Genomic DNA, 16,872 nt, shown 5'->3' on the forward strand with positions numbered 1-16,872 from the left:
TAACATTCCATAGTGTTCTCAACAGACACCCAGAGGCAGAAACTCCCCCAGAAAGGTGAGGACTTAATGTAAACAATGCTTTCTTCTTAATTATCACAACACCTTTTATAACGTTATATCCAGTGTGTTAAGAAGGTAAGTATAGTTATAATACGGTATAATCAGCTCAGCTAGCAGTAGCCATTGCAAGCTGTCCTGGAGCTAGTGGACGCTGAGCAAGGCCTGGAGGAGGCACCCTGTGCGCTGGGCCCCTGCCTTTGGAGAGCTGTTTCACTTTCGAGGTAGGCTGTCCGATCTTGCCTGAGCACAGACTCTACTTCCCATTTTATTTACAGGACAATGATTATCTGAGCCGTACCAGCAATAGTGTTTGAAAAGCAGAAGTAACTCCCTCTTAAGTTGCTAGTTTATCACCGTATCTCTATAAGGCTTTAAATTACCTCCAGACTCCAAATACTTAATGTTTCTAGTGATACAGGGTTCATTTAAAAACTGCTTATCTAAGACACAAACACACACAGAGAGACACACAGATACATACATACACATACACACATGCGCAGACAACACAGACACACACACACAGAGACACCACATACAGACATACACACATGTACACATGTAGACAACATGAGATATCCACATATACACACACATAGATACATATACACACACAGACAACACAGAGATACCATATACACACAGACAACACACAGAAACACACACACCACACACACATACACAGTGTCTATTGGTTGAATTCCCCAATTAAATCTCAAAAAAGATATTTTATAATCTTAGTTAAAAGCCTCTCTCCCAGGACATATTAAGGCACCACTGCTATGAAAAATGGCAACTAACCAACATTACTACTAAAATATAGTACAATTTACCTCAGTTCTATGTGTACTGACTTACATACAAAGGTTCCAAAATTTATTAGTTTATTGTTTTGGAATCCAGTTAAAATATTAATAAAATAGAAAGATATACACACCCCACTGTAAAATGGTACCTGCTAAAAAAATACTAATATTTTTCCTTTAGTACCATTAACCACCCAGTTAAATCCTCTGGGGTTAGACTTTTACTCCCACACAACAGCTCGATGGATATGCCGTGGGTCATTATGCAGGTACAAGCTAAGGACCCTATTATGCAGGTACAGGCTAAGGACCCTATAATGCAGGTACAGCTATGGACCCTATAATGCAGGTACAGCTATGGACCCTATTATGCAGGTACAAGCTATGGACCCTATTATGCAGGTACAAGCTAAGGACCCTATTATGCAGGTACAAGCTAAGGACCCTATTATGCAGGTACAAGCTAAGGACCCCATTATGCAGGTACAAGCTAAGGACCCTATTGTGCAGGTACAAGCTATGGACCCTATAATGCAGGTACAGCTCTGGACCCTATTATGCAGGTACAAGCTAAGGACCCTATTATGCAGGTACAAGCTAAGGACCCTATTATGCAGGTATAAGCTATGGACCCTATAATGCAGGTACAGCTCTGGACCCTATTATGCAGGTACAGCTATGAACCCTATTATGCAGGTACAGCTCTGGACCCCATTATGCAGGTACAAGCTATGGACCCTATTATGCAGGTATAAGCTAAGGACCCTATAATGCAGGTACAGGCTATGGACCCTATTATGCAGGTACAGCTATGGACCCCATTATGCAGGTACAGCTCTGGACCCCATTATGCAGGTACAAGCTATGGACCCTATTATGCAGGTACAAGCTAAGGACCCTATTATGCAGGTACAAGCTAAGGACCCCATTATGCAGGTACAAGCTAAGGACCCCATTATGCAGGTACAAGCTAAGGACCCTATTGTGCAGGTACAAGCTATGGACCCTATAATGCAGGTACAGCTCTGGACCCTATTATGCAGGTACAAGCTAAGGACCCTATTATGCAGGTACAAGCTAAGGACCCTATTATGCAGGTATAAGCTATGGACCCTATAATGCAGGTACAGCTCTGGACCCTATTATGCAGGTACAGCTATGAACCCTATTATGCAGGTACAGCTCTGGACCCCATTATGCAGGTACAAGCTATGGACCCTATTATGCAGGTATAAGCTAAGGACCCTATAATGCAGGTACAGGCTATGGACCCTATTATGCAGGTACAGCTATGGACCCCATTATGCAGGTACAGCTCTGGACCCCATTATGCAGGTACAAGCTATGGACCCTATTATGCAGGTACAGCTCTGGACCCCATTATGCAGGTACAGTTATGGATCCTATTATGCAGGTACAGCTATGAACCCCATTATGCAGGTACAAGCTAAGGACCCTATTATGCAGGTACAAGCTCTGGACCCCATTATTCAGGTACAAGCTATGGACCCTGACCACGCTTTTTTCTTTTTGTCCTTTATCTTTTTCAGGGTCTCTTCTGTTCTATGGCCACTGTGTACCTCATAGGCTGTTTGTGACATGGTTCTCGCGTCATTCCAGACTGCGCTGACTTGAACCTCCACGGGCTTTCCTGTATCAGACAGCACTTGCACTGCGGCGGAGTTCACACAGACAGACACCACCGAGGCCCGTTCTTGTTCAAAAGGATTGTAGACCACGAGATACCTGCAAAGACAGCTGTGTCAATGCTGCAATCGCCAACCACTTTCATTTCTCCAACACTCTTCCTAAGGCTCCAGTTCCCAGGCATATACACAGGGAAGCCGGGCATGGTGGCATACGCCTTTAATCCCAGCGCTTAGGAGGCAGGCAGGTCTGAGTTTGGGACCAGCCTGGTCTACAGAGTGAGTTCCAAGACAGCCAGGGCTACACAGAGAAACCATCCCGAGAGAATGCCCAGAGTGACTTTCCTCACAGCAAACACCACACACCTTGAAAGAGGAGAACAGCCTAGCAAGTCTTCATATTAATATGTATATTAAACACTTTCTATATCCCCCAAAGACATAGGAGTATCATTTTAGCTATCTAAAAGAATCAGTGCTCTCATATTTTTGTCTAATATTTTGTTCACTGTGTTGACTAAAAATAAAAATTTTAAAAATCATAAATTGTCTGCAATTTACACATAATTAACTTCAAATAAAAATCTGACACTCATTTTAGAACTTGTATGATTATACATGCAAATCCCATAATACACGTGTATATTTTATAGAGGGGTCCCTTATTGGTGTGCTCAAGAAATTTGGTTCTTGGACTTAAAAAAAAGAAGTTTACTTAAAGTAAATCTACCTATAAGAAGGTCCAAAATGTTATGACAAATATAATTGAGAAAAAAAGACTTGGTGGGGACTCAGTCAAGCAAAGGAAAATGAGAGTCATGAGAGTAGCTTCCATCAGTATCCACATCAGCACCGTTCTCAGCAGGAACAGACCACTAACTGCTTTCTCGGTGGGATCTCTGCTATGCTGGCAAACGCTTACTGTGGTACACCATGTTTAATTTTACAGGGTGCTTTCAGACAGAACTCTTCACAAATGGTTTCTAAGCCTCTCCTCCTCTTTGCTGTGTTCTCTCAACCATTCTCCATTGAAGCACGTACATCTTATTTCCTCACTGTCCTGACTTCTCATGACCTGCTCCACAGTGTGACAGGCATGATGCGCACCACCAGGTGACAGAGCTCGGGAAGTCTAGGGACTTATGGGCTTACATCACAGCTCATTTACATAAATAAATAAACAAACCAGCATTCCAAAAGGAACAGGGGTTGATGCTGTTCACTGATTCACTAGTGAATATTTTTATGATCTAAAATCTTTAATTTTCCTAGAAAATATGTTAACAGCAGGAACATCAAACAGTCAGACAGTAATGACCTTCCTGTTACATATCTAGAACAGTTGCCACCTCCCCCATTAAAACATCTAGAGAAATCCCTACCTCCTGTTAACACAGAACATCTAGAGCAGTCCCCACCTTCCCCAGTAACACAGAGCATCTAGAGCAGTCCCCACCTCCTATTAACACAGAATATCTAGAGTAGTCACCACCTCTATTAACACAGAGCATCTAGAGCAGTCCCCACCTCCTATTAACACAGAACATCTAGAGTAGTCACCACCTCTATTAACACAGAACATATAGAGCAGTCCCCACCTCCCCTATTAACACAGAACCTCTACAGTAGTTTGACATAGCTTGTATTTGCTCAACAACATCAGAAAGTCTTCATACGCGTGTTCTTATACATCTTCATTTCCATACATATTATAGCTCATTCATTAAGAAATAAAGTATCTAACAAAGCAAAACAAAGAACACAGAAGAAAAAAATGAAAGATGATAAGGCACAAAATGTATAAACCATTTCACTTATACATTGCTTAGCAGGAGACACATTTATGTCTTAAGTATTACTCTGGAATATTGCAGGTGATATAACTGTAAGAATGCCCCTAGTCCTGTAGGCTGGTACTCAACAGGACAAGAGGACCTAACTTGCAGCCCTGTCTCCACTGACTCATTGATATGCCATACACATGAACAAGAACAGATGAAAGAAGCCATCGGGCTCAAGCATATTTATAGAGAGCACTGAACATCCTACCACTCATTAGAGCCCCACCTTAGCCCCAGGAGCAATTTTCAAGGAAAGTCAGTGTGGGGCCTGGGGAGGGGTCAGTGTGGAGCCTGGGGAGGGGTCAGGTCAGTGTGGAGCCTGGGGAGGGGCCCGTGTGGAGCCTGGGGAGGGGTTGGTCAGTGTGGAGCCTGGGGAGGGGGTCAGAGTGGAGCCTGGGGAGGGGGTCAGAGTGGAGCCTGGGGAGGGGGTCAGTGTGGAGCCTGGGGAGGGGTCAGTATGGAGCCTGGGGAGGGGTCAGTGTGGAGCCTGGGGAGGGGGTCAGTGTGGAGCTGAGGGAGAGGCATCCAACAGATCTATCAGACAAATCTGACAATCTATTCAAACCTTCTCACTCCTCACAGCGACAGATTTTGCTTTTGCCTGGCGACCCTCTGATCACAACCACACCCAGAGTATCACAGTACTGGGATTTTGTGTTGCCAGAGAGAATATGTGAGACTCCATATGTGTGCACTGGAGAGAATGGCGGAGGCCACACATCCCAGAGCACCGTAAATGAGTGATTTAAGACTAAAATCTACAGTTTCAGCAGCTTCCAAAGCGAGGATGTGAAGGATTGCACACCCCTGGTGCACCCCAGCAGCGAAGTACACTGAATTGGGAAGCCTGCTGGTAGGGACTCTGGACAGAGCGGTCATGAAGGCCGTGATACAGAAGCTGAAGTAAGAGATTAATACGCACCCGAAGTACTGATTCCTTCCCAACTGAAAGAAAATTTGAAAACTGACTCACACTTACTCAGAGTTTTAAGCATACACTTGGTTCTGTACCATATGAAAGCACATCCTACAGTAAGCTGTGAACTAGGTTTTGTTTTGTTTCATTTAAGTAGATAATTAGTATTTGACCATAATGATGTTTCTACTGTATTGAATGATTATGTAATTATTGTGCCAAGAATCTATTAAAAAAACTAAATATGTAGAATATTAATGAGTAAAACGCAGGGGTAAGAAAATAAATTCTAACGTAATTAGAGATTCACAGCATGCTGTTCAAGGACCTGACAATACAAATTTGTCTGGCATACACATGAACTCGTAGTTTACATTTTAAGTGGAATGCAGAGAAAGAATAATCATGAGTTACATTTTCTTATGAATAAGTAGACCCTCCAAATTACCTAAATTTCCTGGCTATGACCATGTTTGGCGGTCAAGTAATCACCTGAGCAACAATGCCAAACTCTCAGCAGGAGTTCTTTTTCCAAAAAATATACTAATTCTCTGGGAATTTTGTACAGTTTGTTTTCGGTAAGACCCTACTGCTGAAGACACCACATACCCGAGAACACAGAAAAATCAAACCAGAACTGACATGAAGTTTCTCCGGCCCTCTGCCCCCCAGGTATTTCACATATATGAGAAGGTGCTATACAGGCTACCAGAGGAGAAAGGTAACCACCGATCTCACCCTGGTAGAAGCCCTGCCAGTCACAATAACGAATGACAGGGCAAGGTGTGCTGCTGTTGTAACAATGGCATGAACGTTTTTAGGAGTAGAGAACACATGAATCCTTTCAAGCTCTTTGGGAGTGAAGGACAAGTTTCAATAGATTATTATCACTTACCTACTTATCTCCATAGTAACAAGAATATTACTGATATTCTGGGAATGGGGAGGGTTTGTTTCTCCTTTATGTAATTCCCGACTGAACAGGGACCTTGTTTTGTTAATAGCCTCTTTCCTCCAATTTCGTTCACATTCCCATTAGCTCCTGAGACACTATCTGTCACCAAGTCATGTCTGGCCCCCCAGTTCTCACTGTGACATCAGGGTTTCACAACTTGGTGTTATGGGCAATTATTTCAATTCTTTAGAAGAACAGCTCATCTCGTGAAGAAAAAGCCCTCATTTGTTATCTGTCAATCAAATTACAAAACAGGAGAATAATGGACTTCAGCAAGGAGAAAAATAATGAAAGGCCAGGCGAATGCTCACGCCAATCTGAAGACTAATAGAGGAGCCAGATTCTCACTGCTGAAAGCGTCTGTCCTTTGAAGCCCACCGAGAAGGAGGACATTCAGACTTCCTTCACCCTTTGGGCAGCAACAGTTGACATCACGTTAAGAAGGACAACAGCGGCAATCACTGAACTGTCTCTATGGCACAGGCCGATTCAGGGCCTAGTAACCGCTGTGCGGAGTGCTTCTTATGTCTGGGATGGTCCTTGGGATTGTGTGGCGCTCTGGAAGGCCCAGCATCTCATCCTTGTCACAAGGGAGGTGCTACCGGGTCAGGCATGTCACCAAGACCTATTCAGCTAACGGCATCATAACGCCGAGCCATTTTTGTAACCACACTGCTCAGAGCCAAGGGCATGACGGCCATTCTGGCAGCTGGGCTTCTCTGTGCAGATTCCTATACTGCTGAGTCCATGTGAAGGACTTTCTATACAGCTGCCCTGACCATGCTCACAGGGACTCTCCTCAGGAAATGTGGGATGAACAAAAAGTGCTACCTTAAAATATACATGTAAAAGAAAACTTATAAACAAAAATGGTAGAACAATAACAAAAACCATCCCTTACAATATATACCAAGGGGTTAATCTTATGACCTCACTGTATGCAGTAAGTCAACACTGAGGGAACATTCTAGAAACACGGCGTGTTTTTATCATTGTGTAAGAAAGATCAAAATCTACGGGAAAATGTTCAGGAGATATAGCTAATGAATGAAGAGCATAGAAAATTTTAAATTGCAGAATTTATCATTTATAAGTAATACTATTGTGGGGCTTTATAATTTTATTAGGGCATTTCACTTTGATTATTTTTTACTCCTCAAAATATTCAAGGGTAGTTAATCAAATCCTGTGTAAAAAGGAGGGAACTGACAGACCCATCCAAGGTCACACAGAAAGTTAGGGACAAAGCAAAGACCGAAGCTCATTTTGTGTGATTCTTAACAGTGACAGCACATTGAAAATTTCATTTCAAACGAGAATGTCCTCACCATTCACACTGAAACATAATCTAAAGAACGGAGTTTAGCACCCAGACTATGGAAATATGTAGATTAAAATGTTAAGAAACATGGCAATTCTAGATTTGAAGTCCTTTAACTTTCTACTTCATTTCTATGAGAATAAAACACTTATGATAACAATTACCAAAAAAATAAAGATATCAAAAACAAAAATGGTCTTTTTGGAGATGTTAGATTTCAAAAGCCAAAGTCCTGTGACTTCTGGGACCTGGGAGTCAGAAACATTGAATGCCAAATTCTCACCATGACATTAGATTAAGATTTCATTTCTCCAAGACATAATAAAATGAAAAGCCAAGATTCAGGGCAAAGCACAATACTAAGCAAACCTTACTATCAGCTGTCATAAGCAGAGCCTGGTAGCCACTCATTTCCATCATCACCTACTTCTTGGCCATGGCAGCCTATTCAAAGATCCTGGGATAGTATCACACCAGATGGAGCAATGACTGAGTCAACTGGCCCAACATACTGTACCACTACGTGTGTGTGTGTGTGTGTGAGAGAGAGAGAGAGAGAGAGAGAGAGAGAGAGAGAGAGAGAGAGAGAGAGAGAGAGAGAGAGAGAGAGAGAGAGAGAGACGCAAACCTAGACAAAAGAATGACAAATGGGTTATCAGTAACACATTGACCCAAAGGAAGGTTCTGGTGACATGGTAGTGGGACACAAGTTGGGAGATCTATACTCTAGCTCAGAGGACACACACATACAAGGTAACCACAGGCTTACAATCAAAGTAGGAAGAAAGAAGAGAAGGAGATCTTCCTGCATGTGTGGCTATGAATGTACGTATGTAAACACACACAGTCCCTCCTGACATGGAAACATCTATAAAAGAGAAGGAAGAAACACAAACTAATAACTTATTTCAATACCAGATCAAGCAAAAATACGTATGTTCCTGTCATATGGAAAATACACAGAATGAGGGTAGTTAAGATGATTAAAAAATTAGTCAGAAGCAATGAATTAACTGTTTTATAAACTCATTTTATACCAAATTGAGCAGTCAGTACAGAAGTTGAAAAAATTTTACTGAGAAAAATAAAAGGAGAAAAAATCCTAAATAATGTAAAACCCCTCCCAAATTAATTCATGAATCTTATTCAATGTGAACATTAAAATAACATACTGATTCCTGGTGAATTTAAAAATTAGAAGGAGCCTACAAAGTAACAGCTAAAAAGCTAGATTTAAAAAAAGAGATTAAATTCTTCAGCCTCAACTCAGCACATTCCAGGTTACAGCGATGGCATCTAACAAAGTATAATTTCAACACAATATCTAACACTCAGTACAAATCAGGAATCCTCTCAAGAGACAAAGTCATGTGACTAAGCCCTAAGAGAAAATGGCACATGACCCAAATTCTGTTGTGAGCTGATAACTTTAACATACCTAAGAGTACATCCAGGAAAGGAGAAAAACATGAAAAAGCACTTGAGAAGGTAGAAAATTACAACAAAGAAATCAACAAATAGAGTCCAAAGGGGTTACATATACAAAATGCACACAAGAGATACACTGGGCACTGGGGTGCAGCCAGCAGGAGAAAGGTCGACACGCAACATCCGTATGCAGACAAAACAGAAAGGTAAATGGACAGAAGAAAACACTGAAAAGAACGAGTCAGATCCAAGAAAGGAAATCCAAAACAAAACTCTCTCCGCACACCAAACAGACGATACACATGACGGTCATGGTGTCCTCTCAAATCCTTGACATTCTTCAAAGCAGCCAGGGACCTCAAGATAAGATTTGATAGGGTCAAATCAAAGAAGCAAAATTAAGCCCATCAGTGACACATTAGAGATGAGGAGCAATATTTAAAGTGATTAAATTCTTTAGAAAATTAAAAGAATAGTTTCAGAAACTGAGATTGCTTTCTTTCTTTTTCTTTCTTTTCTTTTCTTTTTCCTTTCACATCAAACTTGTACTAAATGAAATACTAAATCCCTCAAGCAGAGGAAAAATAATCTCAGGGAAACATGGAATTGTAGAAAATAAAAAAGGAAAGCGGAGCATAAAGGGAGGCTAGTTAGTATATAGGAAAACACAGGTGGAAATCTGCTCTACAAAAGCTGCAGCTCGAATTAGACCACACTAAATCCTCCATGCTACTGCATGATAAGCACTAAAATCACAGTGAAATTATCGACAGCCATGAGTTGGGACGGAAAATGCAATTAAAGTAAATGCAATTAAATTCAAGCTGTTGGAGCAGGGGAGATTACCGAAGACTTAAACTGGGCCAGTACACCCCACAAGGCCCCTCACAGGAGTGTGGACAGAGGAAAAGGCAACAGGGAAGCCATGAGGAGGGAGACGCTGCAGGGGAAAAGTAGAAGAAGAAAAGACAGGCTCAGGCTCTTCCCTTGGGGCTGCCAGGAGCAATAAGATAAAAATGAAGTCTAAAAGAAAAAGGCCATGGAGGAAATTTCCCAAAATACTAGCAAGAGCTATGTTCAAGAGGCAGTATTATATCCATTATTTTTTAAAAATAATTTCGTCTTTCTTATATCAAGTATTTATAAGTTGAGAATAAGAAAAATCAGAAAAAAATGTACTTTGAGAATAGTCTTTCCCTTCTAGTCTACTAATCCCTTCTTTTAGAAATGCATTATGAGGAGCAGAAAAAGAAACAGATTAATAAGTAAAATATATTCAAAGTTATATTATATATGAACAATCTTACTATTTTAAGTGCTACCCAAAGTATTACATTTCTTATTTAAGTAGCATAATGGTTGAGATTGAGAGACGCAATTAACAAATAAAATCATACTTATGGTTTACAGTATTAACCACTTTAAAGTTCTTGAGAAACAAATTCAAATACTAGAAAATGTTATACTATTAACTACAAAAAAATATTCTGGACTATAAACAAGGAATGAAGTAAAAAAAAAAAAAAACCAATGTAAATTCTTAAAGAAAAACAAATTGGTAATTGGGCCTTCTAGGTGCCAGGCTTCTAGTGAACGGTGTCTCCTTTTTGTGCTGCTAGACATGTTATTTTTCTCAGGGCAGAGGGCATCAGTAACACTAGAATCTATCTAGCAGTGTAGGCCATTTCACAAGGAGACTTGTCTTCAAGCCTGCGGGACAATCAGAGCTTATTATGCACAATGGTAACTAAGTGGAAGGATTACCATCGTCAACTTTTCTTTTTCTATTCTGAGACATTTTCATGTATCCCAGGCTGGCCTCAAACATGTTACCAAACCTGATCTTCGAATCTCCACGGTGCTGGTAATTAAAGATACACACTATCAAGCCTGAAGCGGCATGATGCTGAGGATTAAATCCACAGTTTTGTGCGTGCTAGGCAAGCACTCTACCCGATGATATATGTCCCCTATCTCAACAAGGTCAATTTTTCATTTTTAATATCTACTTCCCAATGTGAGAAGGTGATGGGAGGTTTTGAGGGGGTCAAAGTCCTGACTCAAAGCAGGAAGAGCAAGCAGATAATTCCAATAGGTCAGGAAGCCAAGGGAAAACAGAAGTAAGAGAAATACAAACACGGGAATAAACTCTGGAACCCTTGGCAAGTATGTGTTGGTGATAGTTATTCCCAAAAGGTGGCATTCCAATCCATTCTTAAAATGTTTTATAAACTATAATTAGGTAGATTATAAAATTCAGAAAATATTTTAAAATAGTAAATATTGATTACTATTAAAAGAATGGCTGTCTTTTAATCTAGCCATTCCTACTTTTTGAGATCTATTATAAGAAGCTAACAGAAAGAGAGATTGATAGTAGGGTACTTTTGGGTTCCTTGGCAACAGTAGTAAAAGCCAAGGATCTGCTACAATACCTAGTTTGTGCTGAGTAGACCTTAGCCCTGTGCCGCCGCTAGCCAAAGCTGAACACTAAAGGCTAGGCTCTGGATTCAGGTAACCAGTCCAGGTTTAGACTTCATAAACTGCAGCTCCAGTATCAATCAGGATGCGCCTGAGGACTGTCCATACAGACTGACTCTGAAGTCTTAACCTATAACTTAGGATATAGCTTTCTTGTGGAAAACCAGAACTCGGGATTTCAAGAGAGACGGCTGACATGACTGTCCTGTGAAGTTAGTTTTGCACCTGCTGACAGAAGCTAGAGTCATTTGGAGAAAGGGAACCATAATTGAGAAAATGCCCCAACTAGATTTGCCTGTAAGCAAGTCTATGGTGCACTTTATTGATTGATAACTGACATGGAAAGGCACAGCTCACTGTGGGTAGTGCCACCCATGAGCTGGTTGGTCCCGAATGCTATGAGTGAGCAGGCTGAGAAAGTTGAAGCACAATTAAAAACTCAGAGACAGAAACTGGGGTTCAATCTGAAGACCAGAAAAGCAAAACAGTCAGCCACTGGCTCTTACCACAACCTCAGTCCAAAAATGGTGATCCTGTCTCTAGTAATCTCAGAATGAGACTAAGACTGAGGGCTGTCTCCTCCCATTTTATAACCCTCTCTAGTTCTTGGATTAAGGGTGTGCACCACTACTGCCTGGCTTCTATGGCAAACTAGTGTGGTGATGATGGTGTGTGTCATTGCTGCCTGGTCTGTAAGGCTGGCCAGTGTGGCTGTTTTACTTTGCTGATCCTCAGTCAAGTTTTATTTATTAAAATACAAATGAAATGCCACTACAGAAAGCCTCAAGGAGCAGGCCAGTGAGTAGCACTCCTTCATGGTCTCTGCATCAGCTCCTGCCTCCAGGTTGCTGCCTTGAGTTCCTGCCCTGCCTTCCCTGGATGATGGACTCAAAGCAGTAACATGGAATCAACCCTTTTCTCCCCAGGTTGCTTTTGGTCATACTGTTTTATCCCAACAGTATAAGCCCTAATGGTCCCCACAACATCCACACTCTAAGCTCCAGAAACCCCAAACCATTACCTTATGTAGTTCAAGTGACTCCATAGATGCCAATTAAAGTCAGGATCTTAGGGTGACGTGGCTATCTATTTACAACGGAAACAGGACATTAAACATAGGTTCTTAGGAAGGGAATATGCAAAAGAGAAAAAAGCCAAATGATAACCCAAGCATGGGTTGCATACTGAAAAAAGGAACCAGAAGCCAAAGATTATAGGTAGCCTCTAATAGATGAAAAAACAGAGAATTGGATTCTTCAGGGGTCATGGAAGAGGGAGAGAGGAAAACAGGGGCAGGAGAGACTAAGTTTGTTGGTAATTTGCTACAGGTAACTAATCGCCAGACTACACTATTCCTACTGATCATGGAGCCTAAGACCCAGTTCTATACCACAAAGACTGGTGGTATTTACTATTAAACATATATAAAAGACAACCTGGAGACCTGGGAGAGGAGACAGGGTGGGCAAAGAACAAGAAAGACAGCTCAGGGTCCTCAGAACTATGGCCAGAGCCTGATAAAGTATGCTCAGCTGTCTGTTCCTTCCTTTGATATCTGGATCCACTGGCTACCAGGCCCAATGAGCTTAGACCGAAACTGTCCCAGAACCAGTACTCTTTAGTATGAGGAGAAAGAAACCTACACCTTCTCAAATGCAAATGACTCACAGTTCCTTAAACTGTCCAAGGCAGAGACTTTAAAACTCTAGTTATGCTTTAGCCTTTGAATACCCCACACTGGACCCCCAGTCACTGGAGATGTGCACAGATGTGCAAGACATTTCATAGCCCTAAGGACTCTAGCTTTCAAAATCTTTTTATTCCAATAAAGCAGATGTCAACATTTAACAGGGTTCTCATAAAAATCCCTCTAAAAGCTAAACATTAACAATCACACTTATTATTTTCAATTGATATTGAAGCTTATGCTTGCCAAGGGGAAAAACTAAAAATGATGGTTTCTAGAAGATTCTAGTTAAGTAATAAGTATGTCCCAAACTAATAAGAAAAAAAGTTTAACATGTAGGTATAGAAAATTACCAGAAAAGTATATTCCATTTTATGTAATGCATTAAGTTATTATTAGATTCCCCAAGTATTTACGAAAAGTAACTTTGTTTGAGTTGGTGGACAAAAAGATTATAAACTTATTATTCAGTAGAGAGTCAAGTCCAAAGACAAGACTCAAAGGGAAGATGAAGGCTCATGGCGGATGGAGATCGAAGCAGGTGCAACATGGCCCTTCACAAAAGAAATACCAGAGCTCAGAGCTGCCATGGTCTGTGGGCACTTTCTGCAGATGCTGCATCTCCTCGCATTCCACAGCTTCAGATGTTTTCCCAAACACACGTTCTTTGTTTAAAGCAAATACTCAGACATCGGGAATCACGTGCTTTATATTTCTACTAGACCATATTTATTGACTAGCAGTCAGTAAATACAAGCGTTAGGAGTATTTTTGTTAGTTTAACACTAAGCATTTTTGACACAGCAAGGGTACCGCCTTTCAGTATCGAGGCAATGCCAGCATCAGCACCAACGGCAGCAGCTGAGTCTTTAGAACAGGCCACCAGGAGGTACAGGTTTCACCTGAACTAAGCTGCTACTGCTTCACATCACCCCATGCCACCTGAAAACAACACCGGATTTGGATTTACACAGAGCGATTTTGAATTCTGCTCAAGGACATGTCATCATCGAAAGGGCAGATTTAAGATTCAAACTCGATGAGGCAGCTTGGAGGAAGCCTTGCCACCCGGTGTCTATGCAATGTCAAAGTGCTCAGGGGCTGTATCCCCACCACAGAGCCTCAGAATCCCCAGCAAAGGTTCTTCAGAGTATCCACCCCACCTTTCAAGTGTAAGTCGGTGTGAAGATGTCACTGCAGTGACAAAGATCACCTGCAATTCTTTGAGTAATTCCTACTTCTTATAAGAGGCTGAAGACCTGCTGCTACCCCAAGTCCTGCTGCGATGCTAGGATGCCCTGGAAGAGTTCATCCAGTGTGCGCGGTGCTGGACAGACCACAATGTTTTCCAGAGCTGAGCTTGAGTGCTTGGCTCCAGAATAGCTTTTCCTGCTGTGATTCCCCAGACAAAGGGAACCAAATGTGACCGGAGAAATCCTCTTTCAACCCTACCTATCCCAACACAGGCAGCAACTGAGAGGGAAGTTCCAGAAATCTGAAGATCGTGAGCGACCATGTGGGACGGGAATCAGCTCCCCCACCCCTGCTCTCAGCAGGGGCCCCCACCTCCATGTCTCGCTCATGAGTGACCACGTGGGATGGGAATCAGCCCCTGCTCTCAGCAGGAGCCCCCACGTCCATGTCTCGCTCATGAGTGACCACATGGGACGGGAATCAGCCTCCGCTCTCAGCAGGGGCGCCCATCTCCATGTCTCGCTCATGAGTGACCGCGTGGGACGGGAATCAGCCCCTGCTCTCAGCAGGGGCGCCCATCTCCATGTCTCGCTCATGAGTGACCACGTGGGACGGGAATCAGCCTCCGCTCTCAGCAGGGGCGCCCACCTCCATGTCTCGCTCATGAGTGACCGCGTGGGACAGGAATCAGCCTCCGCTCTCAGCAGGGGCCCCCATCTCCATGTCTCGCTCATGAGTGACCACGTGGGACGGGAATCAGCCTCCGCTCTCAGCAGGGGCGCCCACCTCCATGTCTCGCTCATGAGTGACCGCGTGGGACGGGAATCAGCCTCCGCTCTCAGCAGGGGCCCCCACCTCCATGTCTCGGTCTTTGCAGGTTCTGACAGTAAGACCTGTCAAAGTGCAATGACACAAAAACAAAGAGTATGAGAAATGTCATCACAATTTGTAGCAACAAATGCCACTTGGAACAGCACTGTATTAACCCTTGGCAGTGCAATTCAAACTGCAGGATTTCTTCACATCATAAAAATCACTTCCAAAATGATGAATGTGGGCAAAGTAGAACCACAATGGGATCTTGAAAATTTCATGAATAAAAACAGACTAAAGATTCTTACACTTTATCCAGGACACGGCAGGAAAAAAAAAGCAATTAAAAGAGTAAATATTCCTTTTAAGTATTGTAAATCTTCTGATAGTAAGCCAATTAAAAAGAGAACAGACAGAAAATTTGTATTTCATTTCGCTGATCCCAGGAGTCTTGTCACCAATCACGTTGCTTTTACTCTACAGAGTTCTGTCGAAAACAAAAATACCATCTGTTCCACCTAAAACAGGAGATGTTCTGTTTTCTCGTCAATTCAGAATCACATCTGCAGTCATTTCCAGAAATGACAGCAAAAGACATTATATTTATGGGTGACTGCATAAGAAATGATTTTCAGTCAAAACGTAATTCTCATCTACCGGAAGGAAATCTCATTTTTCTGAAGAACATACAGTACATAAACAGAATGATTCTCACAAATAAAAATCGTAACGGTTAACACGGTAAGACAAAGCCACTCTGCTGTTAAACAGAGAGTTCAGACTCGCTTTGTGTATCTTTGCTGATGAGCGGAATCTGGCATCTACCGAGCTCCCAGGTGATGAGAGGGGGCAACAGTGTTTATGGGCCCTGTCTGTCTTCCTGTGAGTGAGCCATGCCACCGTGTTAGAGACGGGAAGACTACTAAACACCTGCCACTTCTGAGTCTCAGAAACACTGTTAGAAACAGCACTGGTCCAGAAGACTCCTCCCCGTGTACTCCAAAGAACTGTCCGAGAGAGACAGAAAACACTACGGAGACATCTCTCCCAGTGAACACATACATGGGGTCACTGCCGATGAGAGGCATGTTCTGAAGACAGACACACACCGTCCAATTACTCGGTTGGTTCTGAGCATGTATCAGGAATCTACAACAAATATGAAACCCATGGATGGTTTCCTGAGTGGCCCAATTTCATATATAAGATTCCTGCCTAAAAATAAAAGTGAGGCTACTCTCCAATACAGGTGGGAGGATGAGTCCACAGGTTCTTTTTATTTGAATTTTTAACCACAAAGTTGTAAAGTGCTCTGAAGTCTAAGATGGGCTTGAAGTCCCCCGAGTTTTTCAGGGTTAGGATACCTTCCCTAAACTCCTTTTCCCTGCTCCTCTTGTACTGCATACTTTATTAATCTGCATTTAGAAGGAAAAAAATAATCTGGCTTGGAAGAATGGCAGACCTTAAAATGATCGCCACACCACTTTATACTCTGAACTGCTTTCTCTTAACTGCTTCATGTTCGCAACCCTGGCAGGCCTGAGGGACTCTGAGGGGACTGAGGGACACCCAGCGGGACTGAGGGACACCAGGCAGGCCTGAGGGACACCCAGCAGGCCTGAGGGACTCTTAGGGGACTGAGGGACACCCGGCAGGCCTGAGGGACTCTTAGGGGACTGAGGGACACCCGGCAGGCCTGAGGGACTCTGAGGGGACTGAGGGAC

At 42.5% G+C, this 16,872-nt stretch overlaps 1 protein-coding gene across 1 annotated transcript in view; it reads right to left on the bottom strand.

Moving 5' to 3' along the window:
• The window catches only part of Man2a1 (mannosidase alpha class 2A member 1), a 163,001-nt gene that overhangs the window by 45,230 nt on the left and 100,899 nt on the right, over nt 1-16,872 (bottom strand). The window contains exon 13 of the mRNA XM_038339431.2: nt 2,447-2,612. Coding sequence (XP_038195359.1) covers nt 2,447-2,612 — 166 coding nt within the window. The remainder of the gene's footprint in view (nt 1-2,446; nt 2,613-16,872) is intronic.

Source organism: Arvicola amphibius, chromosome 8 (genome assembly GCF_903992535.2).
Source record: "Arvicola amphibius chromosome 8, mArvAmp1.2, whole genome shotgun sequence".
Lineage (NCBI taxonomy): Eukaryota > Metazoa > Chordata > Mammalia > Rodentia > Cricetidae > Arvicola > Arvicola amphibius.